We start from the raw sequence: 21817 nt of genomic DNA, 5'->3' as shown, positions 1-21817 counted from the left end.
ATAATGGAGCAATGGTTCTCAACCTGTGGGTCATGACCCATGGGGGGGGTCTAATGACCTTTCACAGGGGTTGTCTAAGACCACTGGAAAACAAAGATTTTTACATTATGAGTCATAACAGTAGCAGAATTATAGTTATAAAGTAGCAAGCAAAATAATTTTATGATTGGAGATCACCACAACATCAGGAACTGCATTAAAGGTCACGGTGTTAGGAAGGTTGTGAACCACTGCATTAGAGAATATTTAAGAACAATTTTGACAGAACTTGGTAGTTGGTAAAGAGATGAAGGCACTTAGGATGATGCCTGCCAGGCCTTTGGCATAGGTCAAAAGTGTTTCTGAGACTCTTAAGTGTACAATAGCAGGTTTGGAGTGTGTAGGAGAAGGATTCAGTTTGGACCACTTGAGTTTGAAGTCTGTCCAGCAGGCAGGTAGATACATGAGATGGAAGTTTAGGAGCATATTCAGGGCCAGACATAAAGATCTGTGGTCTCATCACAGCATTAATTAAAATTAAAGAAGATAAGATCAAAGAAGAGATTTGAGGAGAGGAAAGGCTCAATGGTGGGTCCCTGGGGAGTGCTGTGTTCCGGAGGGACAGAGGGGAAAAATGTGAACTTGGAGGCTGCTTACTTATACAGACATGCACATCAAGAAACACTATATAATCTTGTTGTTGTGGAAATGAGTGAGTTTCTAATTTTACCAGAAGAAATACAGAATGGCATTCCAAGATGCTTTTCTCAAGTGTTGGAGAGGGATGCTTTCTGACAGGGTTTTGGTTGGACAGAATCGGTCTTTATCTCATTATTCCTTAACAAGCACTTTATTTTCCTACGATCTGTTGTGTAGTAATTTCCTCCAAAGTTAAAACTTTCCATCTTGGAGAAACTCTTTAAGACATCGGATGTGGAAAGGGAGGTAAAACAGGAGATTTTGGGACAGGGTATTCACATGGAGGTGAAGCAACAGTATGATCTAAGGCAGCAGCATTTCCCAACCTGTGGGTCACAACCCTTTGGGGGTCAAATGACCCTTTCACAGGGGTCGCATTTCATATATTTACATTACAATTCATAACAGTAGCAAAATTACAGTTATGAAGTAACAATGAAAAAATTTTATGTTGGGGGGTCACCACAGCATGAGGAACTGTGTTAAAGGGTCACAGCATTAGGAAGGTTGAGAACCACGGATCTAAGGGGAGGTGAAACACTCAATCCTGCAGGAAGGCTCATTAAATTAAGACAGGAAGTAAACAACTCAAAATAGCTTCCGGAAGTCCCTGAAATTGACCTAGGCGGGGCACTCCCATAGAGTAGATAAGCAGTGAAGACAGCAAAGAGTCACTCTCAGACAAGCCCAGCAGCCAGAAGAGAGCAGAGATGGTGTAGTAACCTAGAAGAAAGAAGGCCAGCTTAGCTGCCTGGAAGAGGCTCACACTAAGACGCTCTGAAACCTGTTGGGGTTCTGCTCCAGGTTTCCAGCTTTATGGGCTATCACACATGCTAGGGTGGGCTATGGTGGTGCAGCTGTCTGAGTCATTTCTGCTCCCGTAAGTCCTTATATATTCCAGTAAGTAACCCCAACTCTGGGAATCCACAGAGGCTTCCTAGTGAGACCTTACTCAGGGTCAGAAAATCTAAGCTTGCTTTACCCAGCAGGGCTGCATAATGGGATGATTTGACCACGGGCATGGTTACTAGGTGTTTGAAAGGGTCTACACTTGGATGTACATTGTGCTCTGATCTAGCAAAGGGGAGGTCTTTGCCTCTCCCCTTGGCATATTATAAAAAGCCCCTTTGAATAAAGGACAAGGCTGTTGGGTATTGACCCAGGTCCTCCAGAAACTATCCTGTGTTTCTGTCTTTCTCCTCATCGTCTAGGTCTATCTTTCTATCTAGTATTTCCTCATTCCTCTCTCCTCCACCCAAGAGCCCTTTGAAAGGTGGGAGCAGGTGGGAGCAGGTCGGAGCCGGTCTCCCACAGTCCCCCACACCCAACAAAACTCACGGGTTCACCAAGTTGGACCTTGGTGATGTCATTACTTTGATCTGTCGCCTGTTCTCTATTGGTTGTGAGTAGACACTTGTTCGTGTTTACCAAGGAAACAACATGATCCTGTGCAGCTTTTGAGAAGGATGCAGAACACTTCCATTTTCAGGGCCGGTGAGATGCTCAGTGGGTACCTTGTTGCTAAGCCTGACTACTACCTACCGAGTTCCATCCTTGGAACCACACAGAAGAAGGAGAAAGCCAACTTTGGAAGGCTTTCCTCTGACTCTACATGCGGTCCATAGCATCCCCTCCCCCCAAAATAAATAATAAATAAATCCCAAATCCCAGACAAGTGATGTTTCTCACACCGTTTTTATTTTTCTTGCAATTTTTGCGTTAAAGAAGTTTGGCTCCTCTCTTTGTTTAGATTGAATGGAAGTTGATATGTACTATACATAATATGTAATAAGAGTTATATCTCAGTTACATACTGCTTGCCTTATTTTCAAATTAGATGAAGATTTACAGGTATTATGGGCTTCCATTTTCTATTTGGATGGGTTTTTTTCTTACTTGAGCCTACACGCTGCTACCACCATTCTTTTTTTTTTCTGATTAAAATGTTAAAGAAATGCCGGGCGGCGGTGGCACACGCCTTAAGTCCCAGCACTCAGGAGGCAGAGCCAGGCAGATCCTGTGAGTTCGAGGCCAGCCTGGAACTGGGCTACAGAGTGAGTTCCAGGAAAGGTGCAAAGCTACACAGAGAAACCCTGCCTCGAAAAACCATAAATAAATAAATAAATAAATAAATAAATAAATAAATAAATAAATAAATAAAATGTAAAAAATAAAATAAAAAACTTATGTATATGGGTGTTTTGCCTGTGTGTATGTCTGTACACCATGTGTATGCCTAGGGCCCAGGGAGGCCGAAGAGAGGGACAGATGTCCTGGGACCGGAATTACAGACAGAGCCACCATGTGAGTGCTGGGAATTGAACCCTGTCCTCTGGTTTTTAAGTGTCCAGCTTTCAAAAGCCCCTGCTACCTGCCATTCTTATACTCCAGTCTAACGCTGGCCTTGCCCCTCCTAGCTTTAGAAGTTCCTCAGACCTTGTTCATTGTATGGGAGGATCCACTTTCTTCCCAGTTAGCCTCGATAATCTGACCCCAGACGACTTTCTGAACTGTATCTTCCGTTTTCTCCCTCCTCACAGTCCAAACAGTAACTTTCTCAGTGCTTGACTTGTGTCCCTAGCACAGCCTGTGCATGGATCTGCACAAGACGCCTCTCCCCACCTCCCAGTCTGACCAGATCCTTTTCATCTCTAGCCGTCTAGATTAGCACGTCTCCCTCCCCGGGTGGGACTGATCAGTTCGTCCTGGGTATTTGTGCATGTAGCTGTTCACTGGTTATAAGTGGCTGTCTGTTTTCTTTCAAAACGTAAGCCTTTTGAAAGTTGATACAGTGGCTTCTCATTGGTTCATTTTATAAATACTAAATTTCTGCAGAGGGTGTAGTGACATACACCTTTATTTCTTGTTTGTTTGTTTGTTTATTGTTTTTCGAGACAGGGTTTCTCTGTGTAGTTTTGGAGCCTGTCCTGGATCTCACTCTGTAGACCAAGCTGGCCTCTAACTCACAGAGATCCACCTGCCTCTGCCTCCCGGAGTGCTGGGATTAAAGGTGTGTGCCACCACTGCCCAGCTGACATACACCTTTAATCCCAGCACTGGGAGACAGAGCGGGTGGCTTGCTGAGTTCAAGGCCAGCCTGGTCTACTTGAGGGCAGCCAGGGATACACAGAGAAACCCTGTCTCAAAACAAAACAAAATTCCCATAAAAGGTTATTGCTGTCACTGTTTGTGTAGGGAAATTGACCAACCCTACTTAGAGGGTTGGTATGTAGCTGTTGAAGTGAGTCGTTGGGCCAGCCTTGAGGGACCAACCTGTCGATATTAGACAAAATCACAGAACTGTTAAGATGATGTTTAATGCCCATTTGTTACAAAATGCTGGTTTTAAAGCCGCAGCTTTTGATGTGTTTTTTTGTTTTATGCTTTAGTCAAAGAAAAAAGGACTGAGTGTGGAAGAGAAGAGAACCCGTATGATGGAACTGTTTTTTGAGACAGTAAGTTATTCCCCTAATGTTGTTAGTACTTTGTATAATATTTACGTTAAGTGTATTTTCACACTATGTTGTGTATTTTTCTGTGACGTAATTCAGTGTTAATGGTCTCTTTGTTAGGGACCCATACTGCCATGGTCTTAAGAGGCAAATAAAATTCTCCAATGTTTTTGGCTCTTCTGAGCTGTGGAATAGGAAAGAGCCATATCCCCTTATTCATGGTCTTTTATCCAGACTGTCCTATAGACTGATACTGGAATTCTCTTTCTGAGTTGTATATTTGATTATGACCTCTTTTTCTGAAATAACTTAGTTTACTGAGTGCTGCCCATCCCCAGGCATTTAGTATAGGTTTTCTGATTTCACCAGTGGACAGTCCTGGGGGTAAGGCCTGTGGTCCTCAGCTTTGCTTTCCAGCTGAGGACTCCTGAGGCAAAGAGTCTGAAGCCTCCAAAGTCTCAGAAAATAAGAGTGAGTATTACCAGGGGTTAAGCCAAAAAGGACCCCCTAGTTTCACAGGGAGCACCGAAATCCTTCTGCTTTGTGTTTACAGTCTATCTATACATTATGATGATACCCAGGACTCCCTAACTTATTCCAGAGGCCTGTGCCAGTCACTAAGAGAAATAAAATTTCAGCTTCACTGAGTGGCAGGCAGAGTTCAAAACCAGGCTCTAGGCCCTACTTTCTTTACCATGTTCTTGTACGTGGACCTTTCTTTTGTAAAGAAGTTCAGTTGGCACACACCTTTAATCCCAGCACTCAGGAGGCAGAGGCAGGCAGATCTCAGTGAGTTCGATGCCAGCCTAGTCTTCAGAGCGAGTTCCAGGATAGGCTCCAAAGCTACAGAGAAACCTGTCTTGACAAAAACAAAACCAAACAAAAAGAAACAAGTCCAAACAGGCTTTTTACCCCCGTACCTTCTTACGGCCTTTTTCATTCCAGGGGCTGTTTCCATCCTGTGCAGACAGGGGAAGATGGTATGCTCAGATAGTATGCTGGTAAACGTCCTTTGCGTTTTGATAATGCAGATTCTCAGTACTCTTAAACTCTTGAGGACTTAAAAAAGTAGTCTATCCTTTATGTTTTTAAAGCCAGTGCAAGAGTGTCATTGAGAAGATGGAGTCTGGTTCAGTTTTTTTCTTTGGCGGTGTTGAAATTTTTTTCCTGTGGCCTTAAAGCAAGAACAGACTTAATTTCTTCCAGGCAGTGGAAACTCAAAGTAGTCAGTGGGTGATTGATCTTCTCAAATACCAAAGTTGGCTATTTCTCATTTCAAAATGTTCAACTTCACCCTTCAATGGCCTTTTGACACTAAAGACTAACACTAATGACTAGTTGCTCAATGGTGTTCCACAATGAATTTTTTCTGTGGAGATAATAAGTAATTCTGTTAGTTGGCTTGCTCAGTTCATGTGTTCCTGTTCGTCACATGATACCGTATGTTGCTGCACACTTGCTTCATCTGTCAGCTTTTGGGATGGAATTAAAAGTGTAACAGTGAACTTTGGAAATATAATGGAAAGCATTTCATCTGTTTTCTCCTGAATGAGACACCATATATCTGGGATCCAGACTGATGTCAAATGTTAGTAAATATTTGACATTAGCCCTTCAACAATTCAGAACAAATCAATATTATGGTCCAAGGTTGAAAAGCATGATTCTGAAATTCAGTTTCTGGAATTTGGATTCTAATTCCATTGATAAGTAAAATTCCAACAAACTCAAACACTTCTAACACAACATTCTACACCATCAGTTACAGAATTTGGCATTAGATATGGATAGTGGCCCTTCTCAAAGACGGTATCATGGCTAAATGTTCACTATGAGGTGTTAAGTAGAAAATGTAAAATCTGAAAGAATATTGCTGCATGATTATATATGTTAACGGTAAGGTTGTGTTTTATGGTCTGTCTTCTCAGTGACCTCTGGCAAATGTGTCTCACCTTCTGAATTAATTAGAAAACTTACTAGCTGAGAACTGTGAACCTGCTGATAATGACTGCGGGCTAAGTACCGGGTGCCATGCCGCCTGAAGTCATGACTGCTGGCTAAGCACTGTGTGCCATGCCGCCCCCATTCATGACTGCTGGCTAAGCACCGGGTGCCATGCTGCCCACAAATGCATTCGTCATCTTGCTCCTTTATCCATTCAACAGTTCTTTGTGTTTTGGACACACAATGCATATTCTAGGTTCCAGAGCTCTTTGTCAGGTAGATATTTTTGCAGATATTTTCTTTTAGGCAGTATCTGTCTTCTCGGTTTTGTAAAATGTCCATTTGGATAAGCAGAGGTTTGGGGCTTAGTTTCCATCCAGTTGAACAGTCACAGTGCTTCTTTTAATTACTGACTGCTTAGTCTTCCCAGTTTCACTTTCACTGTCCTAGGGCTTCTCACCACTTCAGAAGAAAGGAACAGTCAGCAAAGAGTGTCCCCTGTATTTTCCTGAAATGTTTGGTTCTGTGTGTGTTGGTGTAGGGACATGTGGATGAGTGGTTGAGACTCAGCATGAGCTGGACCGTCTTCCGTCACGTGGAGTTAACTGCTTCATAAAACCTTAAATGAGAACCAACGTTGACAATGTCTGTAACATTATTTCCAGCTGGTAAACCTGTGGAGCAGGAGACAGACCGAGTAGAGCACTTTCCCTCTTTCTTTCTTCTTTGGTCTCTCTCCCTCCTCATTTCCTCTCTCCCTCCCTCCCTCCTTCTCACTTCCCTCCATCCCTTCCTTCCTTTCTTTTTAAGATATGATCTTTTTATATTGCCCAGGCTGGCCTCAAAATTCTGGTCCAAAGCAATCCTCCCATTATTGAGCCTGGGGTTTGTGTTTTGTTTGTCTTTTCCCTCCCCTCCACTCCCCTCCCCTCTCTTCTTTCTTTTAGATTTGTTATTTAAAAAATTTTATGTGCATGAATGTTGGCCTGCATGTATGTATGTGTGCCTGGTGCCCACAGAGGCCAGAAGGGGGCACCAGATCCCCTGAACCACCAGGGGGTATTGGGAACTGAATTAGGGGCCTCTGTAAGAAAGCTATTGCTTTTAACCACAGAGCCATCTCTCCAGTCCTCTCTTGGTTTTCTTAACATCCGAGTGTCAGAGCAGCCCATCACCTTCCAGAGTTAGTTTTCCTGCTTCAATGAGAAGATGGCTTTTGTTGTTGTCCAGTCATGAATAGACAGCTGTGCTCATGTGGAAGTATGTCCATCTTAAGTTCTATGGATGACATTGAATGAGATACAGCATTTCTTCTAGTTCTAAAATACTCAATTCTAGTATATTATTCATTTGTAGACATAGCTTTTTGATGCTATGTTTTATGAACATGGTTATGGCAAATATAAATAAACAGTAGAAAGTAATTATGTGTTTTTCACCTTTTTAAACCCTTTTAACTAGAAAGATGTATTCCAACTAAAAGACCTGGAGAAGCTTGCTCCCAAAGAGAAAGGCATCAGTAAGTATTAAAGAGATGGTGGGTGGTGGGGACTTGGGGAACCTGGGACTCAGTCTTTTCTGCAGTGGTCTCTCCCTTTATGGACAATGCAAACATCTAGAAGTGAGTATATTTGTAAAAGCCTCATGTGACACTTCTTAGCCATCAATCAGTTCCTGTGTTTGGACCCTCTGCCGCAGAACAATTAAAAGGGAATACATATACCTTTACCCATACGCACACTTATTTTATAGTTTATTTCAAAAGAAGTAAAAATTGTTTAATATTTTGTAGCATTTGTCTAATGTGATTTGGCATCTTTTACGTAGTGTAGTAGTTTCGTGAGGCTGCATCAACAGTTGACTATGAATTTGATAGCTCAAAGAAACAAACTTGCTGCCTCTCGGCTCGAGGCAGAAGGCTAACTTGAGAGCATAGGCGGGCTTGGTCCCCCGAGACTGACGTACAGGTGCTTTTCATCTTGAGATCGTCATTTTCAGTGGCATTTGTTTGCCACTCCGACTTCCCATTTCTGTGGCCGAATACCTGACAGCTTCGAAGGAGGATTTGGTTTTGCTCACGGTTCAGAGGTCTTTTTTTTTTCCTTTCAGGAAGACAGGTAGAGCAGGACAGCTCCCATCGCTGAGCTAAGGGAGAAAACGTAATTTTTCTGTTCTAAAGGCACACTGTAAACATTTTGGTTCCTTTTGAAGTTTTGTCAGTGTATGTATGTAAAGACCTCTCATGCTGAGAGGGAACCGGGCTGCACATGGTGTTTTGTGTTTGTGGTTGTTTGTGGGTGTGCTGGGGACTGGAAAAACTCACACTTTTTTCATCTTAGCTGTGTATCTTTTTATATAAACGTGTCATCTGCATGTGTGTATCACATGCTTTGGAAGATGAATTCTATCCTGTGACGACTGCCCATCAAACTTGCTTAGTTGGTCACCCATTGTTGACCGTCTCGATTTTCTACAAATACTGCATTTTGTAATTAACATGTTCTCAACTCTGGACTGAACTGTGTTCTTCCCCAGTTCATATGTTGACTCTCCAACATTCAACTGGAAATAGGACTTTCATGAGGGCATTAAGTTAAAAGCTGAGTGTCATGATACACCAATGTAGTCACAACACTGGGAAATCATGAGTTTGAGTTAGCTTGAGCTCCATGGTGAGAGACTGTCACAGTCAAATGCAGAAACAGAGATTATGTGAGTAGGGCTCTAATTTTAAGACAGGAGGGGGATGAGGGAAGGGTGGAGAGAGAGAGAGAGAGAGAGAGAGAGAGAGAGAGAGAGAGAGAGAGAGAGAGAGAGAGAGAGATCTGTGTATGTCTCTTGAGGAAGGGCCGCTCATAACGAGAACATAGACTATCCACACAGCAGGCAAAGCATCCTCACCGGTGACTGAATTGGACGCTGTCTTGTCCTGGTTGCTGGAACTGTGGGAAAGGGGACAGAACACCGGGCTTCCCTCTTCTTAAGCCAGTGCTCTCTGGCTGTATCTTAACTGCTGTTTAAGCACCTGGTCTATGGGGTTTGGTTATGGAACCAAAAGCAAAGCTCTGTTCATACATTTTTCTTCACCTCTCAAGTTACTTCATTAGACTGTTAAAACAGAAAATAAAAGTTTGCATAGTTCTTAGAATTGCAAACATGTATTCTTAAATTGCTTTCAGGAAAGGCTTGGCCAGTTTATGTTCACACTAACTTCGCATTTGTTTTCAGTCTTGGGGCTTGTACCCAGGGTTCTGTGCATGCTGGGCACGCACTCCGTCACTGAGCCTCACTACGACTCTCTTCATTTTTAGAATCCTTTGACTTTCATTTCACTTGTACTTTATGAGTAGAGTTGAATGTTTTGCACATTCGGTATCAGTTTTATTTATTAGATCTTTAAATTTTAAATAAGTTTTATAGCTAGAGATCTTCTCTAGGAAAAAATTTAAATGGATATTAAAATAAGGAGATAGTTTTTGGTACCTAGAAAGTAAGCATTGCTAATAGATTCTGATTTTAAATCTTAGCTCTAACTATTGGAACTAGTTTGTTTCTTTATTGTTTAATCTTTCACAACTTTGAGTTTTCGTAGCTGAATATAATGCATGTTTATTTTTGGAAAAATGAAGTGGAAATTGCCTGCTCTCTGCATCTGAACTATGTCACATCAACACACACAGTCTCCTCACTCCTCTACAGCATACATTCTGTACAGTGCAACATGTATTTCTCCGTATCATTAAAATTACTGGATAACCTCACATTGTGCTCTTAAAAATCCAGTTATTGGGCTAGTTTCTACTTCCTTTTGCTACTGATAAGAATGCTTTGGCAAACATGTGTATCCATCTTTTCTGCTCTGTGGCTGAGTTTATAAAAGGGAAATTTCTTCAGAAAGGAAAGACATCCATCTAAAGCTTTAGAGACATACTTCCATGGTTTACACCTATATTGAGAATACAGTTTCCTGGAGTCCTTTCTTCCATCTTTGCATGTTTTAGTTTGGCAGTCCAGGGGGCATGCTGTCTGTCTTAGTCTGTCTTCAGTTTAGAGTGGATTGAAAAGGGAGGGGTGGAGGTTAGCAACAGAGAGCTTAGCTGGCATGTCCAAAGCCGTGTGTGTGCACGCATGTCCTATGTGTACTGAAAATGAAGTAAAATAAAGTGTAGTTGTAGTTGAAATACATTGAGCATGGTTATTTATAGACGGCTTTTATTTATTGTTAAATCAGCATGCAGAGCGACAGGTTTCCCTGTGGCCTGTGATGTGTACTCCAGTTAGGTCTCCTTTTCCCTCCCCCATCTCATTGTCCCCTTCAAATTACTGGGACTGTTTTCCCCCACTGTCTGCCTTTCCACCTCCTTGTCACTCGTGTCCTCGTACGGTTTGCAGCTTCTTCTTCCGGTCTCTTTTTCTCCTCTCATGGGCCTTTTCTAATTTCATGACCTCTGCCCACCCTTCCTCCCACATAAGCACACAAGATCTGTGTGTAAGAAAGGGCTTGCGAGGTTTGCCTTTGAGAGCCTGGGTTCCCTCACTTTTTATGCACACATAGATGCCCGTTGACACACTGTTATCTTCCTTTTTTAGCTCTTAACTGTCATATGCTTTGCAAGTGTTTCTCTGCTTACTTGCTTTTGAATTTTCCCTATGATGCTGCTTACCCTGGAGTCTTGGACATTCCTCCTCAGCTGCCATGTCAGTGAAAGAAGTCCTGCAGAGCCTGGTGGACGATGGCATGGTTGACTGCGAGAGGATCGGAACCTCCAATTACTACTGGGCTTTTCCAAGCAAAGCTCTCCATGCCCGGAAACGCAAGCTGGAGGCCCTCAACTCTCAGGTAAGGCGCCGCACGGTCCTGAAGAGGTGTGCTTGGTGACACGGGTGTGTTTTCCCTAGTGCTTTTCCCATTCAGTGCTTTCTCTTCAACTTGAAGAATACGTTATTGTTTGGAGTCTAAAGGAAATCACCATCTCTTCCTCACAAAGAGTATGTTTAGGGAGTAACTCAGCGGTAGGTGCTTCCCTAGCTCGCACAAGGCCCTGGGTTTCACTCCCAAGCACCTCAAACATAACACAAAGCCGTAAAGTGACCTTAGAATACTTCACCTTTTATTTTTCTACATTGTTTTATTATTTTCTAGTATTTTAGTTCTTTTTGAAAAAAAAAATCAGTAGATTCTGGGAGGGCAGTTTTAGATTTTGGTTTGTGGAAAACTTGATGGGAAAGTAGAGAGGACTCCTAGTCTGTCCCTTCCCTCCCCAACTCTCCTAATTCCCTGTTGTTTGTGTCACATATTTTATATGCTGTATGTCTGTGCATGACAGTTGGTAAGCCAGCTTTGATACCTTGTTAGCCAGAGCCTGCTAAGTCCAGGGCTCACTGTTGGGTGTTTTTTTCCCTCTGTGTGTATGTGCATGTCCTATATGTATGGATGAGTATGTGCGTGTGTGTCCTATATGTATGGATGAGCATGTGTGTGTGTGTCCTATGTGTATGGATGAGCATGTGTGTGTGTGTCCTATGTGTATGGATGTGCATGTGTGTGCATGTCGTATGTGTATGGGTGCGCATGTGCGTGTGTGTCCTATGTGTATAGATGAGCATGTGTGTCCATGTTCTGTGTGTGTGCGCGCACACACATGTCCTATGTGTATGGGTGCACATGTGCGTGTGTGTGTCCTATGTGTATGGATGCACATGTGTGTGCACGCATGTCCTATGTGTATGGATGTGCATGTATGTACATTTGTGTGTGTGTGTGTGTGTGTGTGTGTGTGTGTGTGTGTGTGTGTAGAGACTGGAGGATAGCCTTCAGTGTCCCCAAGAATGCTGTCGCCTCCTATTAAGACAGGGTTTTTATTGACTAGAACTCAATAATTAGGCTTGCCAGGCAGTCCCAGATATCCCCCTGTCTCTACCTGCCCAGTGCTAGGTTTGCAAGCATGTACTCGGCATGGTTTTACATGGGTCTGGGTATTCAGTGAGGTCCTGTGCTTTGCTTTACTATGATTTATTTATTTATTGTTCTTTTTTTTTTTTTTGGTTTTGTTTGTTTTGAGACAAGGTCACGTGTAACTTAAGCTAGCCATAAACTTGCTTTGCACTGGAGGATGGCTATTTGACTCATAATTATTCTACCTTCGCCTCCCAAGTGTTGGGATTATAAATGTGTACTACCAACCTACAGATTTTGACAGTTGCGTGATGACGCGTCCAAAATTACAGTGTTCTACAGAGTACTTTCACTGCCCCAAACTCCTCTTTAACTCTTACTCATTTTCCAGCCTTCGGCTTCCAGAAACCACTGATCTTTCTCCTTTTAAGACAGGATCTTTGTGTAACCCAGGCTGCCCTCACACTTGCAGCCCTGCCTCAGTCAGCTGACTGTTATATATATATATATATATATATATATATATATATATATATATATTTTACAATACCATTCAGTTCTACATATCAGCCATGGGTTCCCCTATTCTCCCCCCTCCCACCCCCTCCCCTTACCCCCAGCCTACCCTCCATTCCCACCTCTTCCAGGACAAGTCCTCCCCCGAGGACTGCGATCAACCTGGTAGACTCAGTCCAGGAGGTCCAGTCCCTTCCTCCCAGACTGAGCCAAGTGTCCCTGCATAAGCTCCAGGTTTCAAACAGCCAACTCATGCAATGAGTACAGGACTCGGTCCCACTGCCTAGTTGCCTCCCAACCTGATCAAGCCAATCAACTGTCTCATCTATTCAGAGGGCCTGATCCAGCTGGGGGCCCCTCAGCCTTTAGTTCATAGTTCATAGTTCATTTGGCTATTATTTTTTCAATAATTGAGTAAAACTGAAATTTATTATAAGCCACAGTCATCCTAGGGACCTCCATGCTATATATATAGCCTCTATGGTTCTATGGGTTGTGGTCTGATTGTTCTTTATTTTATATCTAGAATCCACCTATGAGTGAGTACATACCATAACTGTCTTTCTGGGTTTGGGTTACCTCACTCAGGATGATTTTTTTCTAGGTCCATCCATTTGCCTGCAAATTTCATGCTTTCATTGTTTTTCTCTGCTGAGTAGTACTCCATTGTGTATATGTACCACATTTTTTTCATCCATTCTTCCGTTGATGGGCATCTAGGTTGTTTCCAGGTTCTGGCTATTACAAATAGTGCTGCTATGAACATAGCTGAGCATGTATCTTTATGGTATGAATCAGCATTCCTTGGGTATATGCCCAAGAGTGGGGTGGCTGGGTCTTGAGGTAGTTCGATTCCTAACTTTCTGAGAAACTGCCATACTGATTTCCATAGTGGTTGTACAAGTTTACATTCCCACCAACAGTGGAGGAGTGTTCCCTTTGCTCCACATCCTCTCCAACATTGGTTGTCATTGGTGTTTTTGATCGTAGCCATTCTAACAGGTGTAAGGTGGTATCTCAGAGTCGTTTTGATTTGCATTTCTCTGATGATTAAGGATGTTGAGCATTTCTTTAAATGTCTTTCCAGCTGACTGTTTTTTATGTCTTTACAGTTGTCATTTTCAAACTTTCATGTGACTGAAATCATGCACAGTGCAGCCTTCACAGAGTGGCTTCTTGTGCTTAACCAGAAGTATTTAAGGTTCCATTGTCTCTTGGGGCTTACTATAAAATCTCATTTTCTTCTTAACTGCTGAATGCATTTTGCCATGTTAAATATATCTCGATATACCCATTGAGCTATTGGGCATCTTGGCTGCTTCCAGGTTTTGCGGTTATGAATAAATCTGCTACTAAAGCTTTGTGTGCATGTTTTTGTGTAGTGTGTGCTTTCAGCTGACTTGGGCATTACCAAGGATCATCGTTTCTGGGTTGTATGAAGAGGGTTTTGTTGAGATGACATCAGAGTGCCTTCCGGTGTAAATGTACTAACTATATTTCGTTTCCGTCTGCCGAGGCTGAGTGTCCTCTCATTGTACAGTGGCATGAGCATTAGATGATGTGAGTGTTCGTCTCTTAGAAATTTAATGAACATGTGGTGGTATTTCATTGTTTTCTGTGTGCAGTCCCCTGATGACATGGTATGGAGGTTCTCCTTACGTGTGCATGCCACGTGTATGGGAGGGGGTGTGATTTATTTTAGTCTTTTGCCTACTTTTCATTCATTTCTTTTTCAGTGTTGACTTGTAAAACTCTTGCTTTTTTATGTTTTTATTTCTTTTTCCTAAAATCCTGTCTCTGCTTCAGTCCAGTGTTTGAAGTATTTTATAATGCTAAGGTGGCATTACTGTTTCCTGTTGTTGTTGTACTTTTTATCTGGATTTTTTTTTTTTTTGCATATCTCCTTATTCTGTATCATTTGATTAGGAAGTCCTGTGACACAATATCGTTTTTTGTTTCCATGGTACAGTCTATGCCTGTGAATTATTACCATTTAGCATTATTGGAACCAGTTCTTTGCAGCTGAATTTCTTATGCTGCAAGCATATGATTAGGACGTTAGCTGTAGGGTGAGTGTGATCTAAACATGTAAAGTTCTTAAAGATGAATAAAAACATCTTAAGTGATGTTAGCTGTTAATGGATGTAGACTAGGTTTAAAGGTTTTTTCATTTATTGAGATGGCAAAATTTAGAAGGCATACATAGGATAACAATGTTAATTTAAACCATAAAAATAAAGCCCTGTGTTAGCACAGGCCTCTTTACAACATTTTTATTCTTGACTGCATCCAGCTCCTTCAGGTCTGCCCCCTCCCTTATACTGCCACGCTTAAATATGTATGAAGATAAATATCCAATTGTGTTAGAGACATTCATTATTTTTTAACTTACTTGAAAAATTTAAAAATTGCTGGTGTGTATGTGTTCTTTGTATGTGTGCACATATGCATATACAAGTTTGTGTGCAGAGACCAGAGGAGGATGTCGGATGTCCTCCTCTGTCTCTTTGCACTTTGATCCTTTGCAGTGATGGAGTCTTACTGAACCAGAAGCTTGCCTGGGCAAAGATTGGTCAATAAATGGGCAGAGGCTATGTTTTAGAGATACATATGTTCGTTTAGACCTACTGGAAAGAGATGGAAGTAAATGAAGGGGTAGCTGTGAAGTTACACGATGGCAGACAGGTGGGTGCTTTTCTGATGACACTAACTAGGAGGTTATTGCAGTGATATGCTTAAGAAATAGGGCCTGCAGGGAGAAGCTACCTCAGACTCACTAGGATAGCTAACAGAAGGCAGGCTGCATGCCTGTATTCCCAGCAGTCAGGGCAGTGAGGCAGAATGGGCTCTGGCTTTGGTCCCCCCGCCCCGACACACACACAGCCCCCACTAGAGAATGACACGTTGGCAGTGAAGTGGAGAAAGTAGAGAGTGTAAGCACTCTTGGTGGGCAAATGCAGCAGTTGTTATGCTTTGGACCTGAAATGTGCCCAGCAGGCTCATGTTTGAAACATGTTCTTAGCTGGTAGATTCCTAGGAAGCCTTGGAACCTTTAGGAGGAAGAGCCTACCTGGCAGAAGTAAACGAACTGGGGCCAGCCTCTGAAAGCTGTAAGAGTTCCTGGGTCTAGCCTTGTTCTCTCTGTGGGCTGTTATGCTGTGGTGTGACAAGCCACAGCGTGAGCTACTGTACATGCATTCCCTGCCATGATGGAATGGACCCACAGAATGAGTCTGTCCTCCCTGAGGTTGTCTCTGTCAGGTCTTGTTGTCCACAGTGACAGAAAGACAACTCATCCAGTGGTGCAGCCATTATAGAAACCATCTTCTAGTTTCTCAGACACTTACAACAAATCAATATGTGAGTCAGTAAGTGTGTCTCTCGGTTGTATCCAAAGACTTAAAAACACAATATTGGAAAGGTTTTTATACCCGTGGTCAGAGCAGAATTACCTAGTTATATTTAGTAAAGGCGGCAGCCACCCAAACATCTGCCAAGGGAATGTGGAAATGGAGTGTTGTTCATTGTAGAAAGGAATACATTCTGATACACAGTACAATGTGGATGAACCCTGAAGATACGCTGAGTGAAACAAGCCAGCTATAAAACATCAAATAGTGTATAATCCCACATGGATCATGGCAGAAGTGCATCATGAGCAAGGGAGCAAACAGGAGAAGAGGCCTGGGCCCACAGTGCCTTGGAGGGCGCACCCCCGTCATCTCAGTTCCTTCCGTCAGGCCCCACCTACTAAAGGTTCTACCCCTGCCCCTAGTCCTACCTCAAATCTACCTTTCACACGTGGCTAGGTCTAAACTACTGCACATTCTTAATTCTTTTTAGAGCTTACTGCGTTTTCCTGTCTTGATTTTGTTCTTGCTTTTCTCACTTTTTCAAATTCAATTTCCTCCATCTGTTCTTAGCCAGATTCTCAACACCTCTGAGAAACCGTCTTAACCCCTAGCTCACAGGTGCTTGTTCTTTAAGCTTGTGTTAAGGTCTCCCACAAATGCAGCATTTGGTTTTAGTGTGCATTGCTGGTATCCTATGCAGTAAACGTGATCTGCTTAGTCCTTGCTAATGTAGTATGTACTCCGTTGAGGGAGTGTGTCTAAAACATGCTCATTTTCCTAGGTGATGTAAGAGAAAGAGTAGCTTCACATTTCCTGAGAAAGTTTTCATTTTCTTTACAAAGGCAAATCTCAGTCTCTCTCTGTCTCTGTCTGTCTGTCTGTCTCTGTCTCTGTCTCTCTCTCTCTCTCTGTCTCTCTCTCTCTGAGTATGACCATAAAGTAAGGCTAAATTAGGAGCACAAGGTTAGGCTACATTGTCAGGAAAAGCCTAAAGATTAAATAGTAAGTATAGGTGGACTTTTCTGTACCACCAGGCAGTTCCCAAATAACCACACAGAGACTTTTTATTAATTATTAATGCTTGGCTGATAGCTTAGACTTGTTTTTAACTAAGTCTTATTAACCCATTTCTATTAATCTATGTGTTGCCCCAAGGCTCGTTTACCTCGTCTATGAACTTCTCGTCTTGCTTCTTCTGCGCTTGGCTCTCAACTCATTTGAATTCCTGACTCCTGCCCTTCTTCTTCCCGGTGGTCTTTCTGCCCCCAAATCCTGCCTAGCTATCAGCCAATCAGCTTTTTATCGACAATGAGAGCAGTGCATCTTCACAGTGTACAGAGGATTATTCCACAGCAAGTAAGAATACCCAAAGCCCTGTTTCAAAGACCTGTGTTACAGGTGTTCATCAGTTTGTAAGACACGAGTCTGAAGTAGCCAGCAGTTTGGTTCTTGAATGATCTCTGAATTGTGTTCAGTTACTTGGGCGAGTAGGTCAGGACTCTGTCATGGGACGGGTGGAAGGGAAAAACCCAGTCACGATATTTTCTCTGGCAACAAATGAGATGTGATCAGGGGACAGTGAAGTATATGAAATAAGTAATGTCAGTCAAACGATAATGTGGCACAGAGCATCAGTCTTTTGACCAGGCCTCAGAGATGTCGCATATCACTATGTGAAAAGGGGACTCTGTGCATGTTTGTGGAAGGGAAAGTGGACTATGGTGAATACGTGGGTCAAAGTGTGAGGTGACAGGCAATGACAATCAGAGCCGATCAGTATGTTTCTGAGTGACCCGACAGAAGAAAAGGTACAGAATGGTGATTCCTTTGGTCATTGTGTGGTAGTCTCCTTTCCAAATCTTATGTAGTCTGTAGTTTTAAGATAAAGATGAGAAGTTTATCTCTGGTAGCATCTGGGAAAGGGAGAACTTCCCCTTGCCTACCTGAGGGTGAGTGCTTGAGAGGTCAGGTGGGTGGGTGGAGACAGCCCTGGGGCAGGGAAGATGGCCTCTCCACTGTAGGAAGTGGAGTAGGATCAGGTCAGACTTAATTTGAGGCATCCAGTGACAAATCACCAAGGAAGATTTTCAAATGCAAAATAAAGGTGGGAAGTTCCTTCATGTCTTCCTGCCTTCCTTTGTAAGCCTGAAGACAGGGATGGGTTTTTTTTTTGTTGTTGTTGTTGTTGTTTGTTTGTTTTGTTGTTGTTGTTTTGGTTTTTCAAGACAGGGTTTCTCTGTGTAGCTTTGTGCCTTTCCTGGAACTCACTTGGTAGACCAGGCTGGCCTCGAACTCATGATCTTTGAGACAGTAGTAACATTGATATTGCCAGGGCTGTAAGTGTTTTGCTGGGATGGGAGGGCCAAGGAATGCTGAAAAGATCACACCATGTGACAGACCTCACACAAGAGATTTTTGCGGGGAGTGTGGTGACATGTGAAAGGCTGCCTGTAAGTGAGGTATGTGTGCGTGTGCGTGTGCGTGTGCGTGTGCGTGTGTGTGTGTGTGTGTGTGTGAGAGAGAGAGAGAGAGAGAGAGAGAGAGAGATTGAGAGAGAGAGAGAGAGAGCAGGCCATAATGGCAGGCTTTATGGGGTGGGGTATGAAGTATGCACATATTGGTGACATGTGGAAATGTGTCCTGTTGGCCTTTAGTATGATGTGTCTTTGAAGGTGGGTGGAGTCTTCAAACCTTTGGGTGGAGGTTTCCCTCAATTCCTTACCCATGGGTCTTTCCAGAATGCACTTACCACAGTCATGTCTAGATTATTACCTAATTAATATAAATTCTATGTAGACAATTATGTTTATAGAATAATGACAAAAACATACAATTCTGTGCATTTTCACCCTGAATATTTCAATCCCTGGCTGATTGAATCAGTGTATGTGAAGCCCCTGGGTACAAGGGCCAAGTACAAAGAAATTATTTCCTTTGGTTAAGATTTGCTTAATGCATCCCACTCCTTTATATTTATTGTTATGTTTTCTATTTCAATGTGTTTCTGGTAAGGACATATAATTAGGTTTTGCATTTTTATGTATACTGACAATTTCTGCCTTTTAAGTTAGTGTGTTAGGCCATTTGTATCAATATACAAATATTTCAAATAAGAATAGAAATACATATGTATTATAACAAATATAGTTCTGTATTTGTATCAATATACAAATTATTTTAAACAGGAATATAAAAATAGTTTACATTTGTATTAACATAAGAATCCATAACAGTGCAAATTATCTAAGGCTGCTATTTTACTAAATTTGTTTACTACTATATACAATAATCTACCATAATATCTTATACCTATCCATTCCACTTCTTTTCCCTTTTTGTTTTTGTTTTGTTTTGTTTTTGAGAAACTTTTTCTTTTCTTAAGGAGAATACTGAGTCTAATATTTTCTTCCACCCCACCCCTATGATCATCATCCATAATCCTGAGAAATATGAAACCTTAGGGAGAAAGGGCATTGTTTTCTTAGAATTGCTTCCTGCTGTTTAGGGGGTGATGTTATCTCTGTTGGGTACTGTAAGAAAGCTCAGATAGTTAAATCTCAGTTAGACTAAATGTAGATTCCACAGCAAGTCTCAGAGTAATGGGTAAGATTGTCTGAAATTCTGGCTAGAAGTGTAGTATGATGATGAGAACCATGGCATCATTCTGGATTGAGTAAAGTTGTTGTTGGGGCCCCATCTCCCTTCTGGAGACTGGGGGTGGTACTTCAGATCAAAGCTGGACCAGCTACCCACTACATATGGGTACTTGGGTAATCTTAGGGGAAGCAATCAGTGTCTTGCTAGTACCATGAACGCATCTATTTCAAAACTGAGGGTAATTGATGTTTAGACTGAATGACTGAAGAATAGGGTGTTCTTATACCCACTGCTCTGGTTTTCTTGGAACACCATGTGAGTAAGGGGTTAACAGCATAAACCAAATTTACCAAATCATTGTATAAATTAGCAGCTGTCAATGTACTCCTGTCCTGTGGTTTGAGAGTTGACCTTGAGTGTGGTTTTGAGTACACCCTCTTTAGTTCCTCTTAGAAGTCAGAGGTCAAAGCTGAACCTGGCACACCTCTGTAAATCAGAAGTTAAGACATGCTAACATGGACGCAGTAGGGCCTGTGCCCCCTGCTCTAAGCACTGTTCTGAGTCACAACAAGGTTTTGGTTTTGTTGTTCTCGAGCAGCTGGAGAAGCTTGCAAGCTTCTTAGAGACTTGCTTTCCCAGTTTGTCAGAGAGGCTACTCAGCTTGCATGGGCTGTGGTGAAGAGGAAGTGTTCCTGGGACTTGAAGATTTCTGCATGTGGTAGCCATGCATTCGGATAAATTATGGCTCACCCACGGAGTGTCAACTATAAACTTCTGTGTTCAATCAGAGCAATTAATTGAGGGCTTGCCTTTTACTGAAGGTGATTTAGAAAGTAGAAGTCAGTGTTGATGCTTTATAAGAAAAATGCTTGTGACCTGTGCTGGAAGTGTGACTTCTCTCCAGGAAGGTGAATTGAGCGGAGAGCACTGCCTGGCTAACAGCGTGAGTGAGCGCTGCTGTGATTTACATGGACACAGGCACTCGGTGACTGCTGATTGGCCACACTCACGGCTCAGTGAAGGACCAGCTCTGCTAAGATTGCCAAAGTATAATGTTAACTTCCTTTGAGTTTCTTGTTAATTATCTCCAGACTGGCTCGGGGGTGTGGGGGTGGGGTGACTCTTCATTTCCTCTCTTTTAATGTCATTCCTCTGCTGTCGGTGACTCCAATGACGTGCAGGAATGTGCTTGTCTCTTGAGGATAGACATTCTTAGAGGAAATTTGAAAATTCAATCAGGAAATAGATTTTTTTCTCCTTTGCCTTTTTTGGTTGTATGTGTTGATATTCATTGAAGACAGTCTGAAGGACTCATGGTTATAATTTGTTTTAACTTCAACATTTTCTAAGATGTGTGTGGCATGTGTCAACCTCCACAGAGATTTTCCACGGCTGCTGTAGCCATGCACTGTTGTAAATTCCCTGAATCTAAAGAATAAGTGGTCTAGGCCTAGAGAATTTTCAGTTTCCTTGATTAAAGTGTAGTGATCTAACTTACTTGGAAATAATTAACAAGAAACAGTAAAAAGTTGCCTGTATAATGTTTAATATATTAGTGGCAATGCTAAGCTTTGCTGTAAATTCTGTTATACAGTTTAGGACAAAGACAAGGCTCTTAAATTTTTCATTAAATTACATCTGTCTGCCTGCCTGTCTGTCCGTCTGTCCGTCCATCCGTCCGTCTTTGTAGGGGTTGTATGTATGTGTGCGCATGCCACAGTGCATGTACGGAACAAAACAGCTGCAGGGGTCAGGTCCTCCTTTCTCCACGTGGAAGGTGGTCAGGCTTGGTGGCAGTGCCTTGACCCACTGAGCCATCCCATGCCAAAGACAAGGCTTTTGTAAAGATGTATAGTTAACACAGCATTTTTAGAAACGGTCCTTTTGAGCTGAAAGTGGGGTAGGCTTAGAATCAGTGGTGCTCAGCCTTCCTCAGGCTGCAGTCCTTTAATGCAGCTCCTCATGCTGTGATTGTAATGATTTAACGAAGGAAGGTACCTTGGCAGGTTGGAGCCAAGGGGCACCACAGAGTCACACTGTGCAGCAGATCCCATGTGAGAGGTTTGTTGGGGTGGGGGTGTGCAGAGGCGGCCTGAGTGAGAGGAGAAGGAAAAGCATGGGGAGAGAAGGCACTTGCTTTTTGTAAGAGGATATGGCGCATGTGCATAGGGAGAGTTTGTGGCTCATGGTGGCATCTTGGTGGCTGACGATGATGTGTCCCGCTGTTGACCAATCCCTGTGGGCAGGCCAGCGGAAATGCCTGAATGCTAGCAGTGGTAACCCCCAACCATAAAATTATTTCATTGCTACTTCATAACTGTAATTTTGCTGCTGTTGTGAATCATAGTATCTGATATGTGACACCAAAGGGGTCTCGACCC

At 42.5% G+C, this 21817-nt stretch overlaps 1 protein-coding gene and 1 pseudogene across 5 annotated transcripts in view; both read left to right on the top strand.

Annotated features, from left to right (window-relative positions):
• Nucleotides 1–21817, top strand: part of Mnd1 (meiotic nuclear divisions 1) — a 68368-nt gene that overhangs the window by 3572 nt on the left and 42979 nt on the right. The window contains exons 1-4 of one of the 5 annotated variants that reach the window (XM_037206690.1): nt 1475–1558; nt 4068–4133; nt 7536–7593; nt 10766–10914. In XM_037206690.1, the coding sequence (XP_037062585.1) occupies nt 4110–4133; nt 7536–7593; nt 10766–10914 (231 nt within the window). In that variant the 5' untranslated portion in view covers nt 1475–1558; nt 4068–4109. Of the gene's footprint in view, nt 1–1474; nt 1559–4067; nt 4134–5893; nt 6027–7535; nt 7594–10745; nt 10915–21817 lie in introns of those variants that run through there. The other 4 variants (XM_028894281.2, XM_037206689.1, XM_037206691.1 and 1 more) reach the window with 4 other exon arrangements.
• Nucleotides 17148–21665, top strand: LOC114710191 (annotated as a pseudogene).

Source organism: Peromyscus leucopus, chromosome 6 (genome assembly GCF_004664715.2).
Source record: "Peromyscus leucopus breed LL Stock chromosome 6, UCI_PerLeu_2.1, whole genome shotgun sequence".
NCBI lineage: Eukaryota > Metazoa > Chordata > Mammalia > Rodentia > Cricetidae > Peromyscus > Peromyscus leucopus.
The sequence above is the reverse complement of the archived record's forward strand: the minus strand, read 5'-3'. Positions and strand labels throughout refer to the sequence as shown.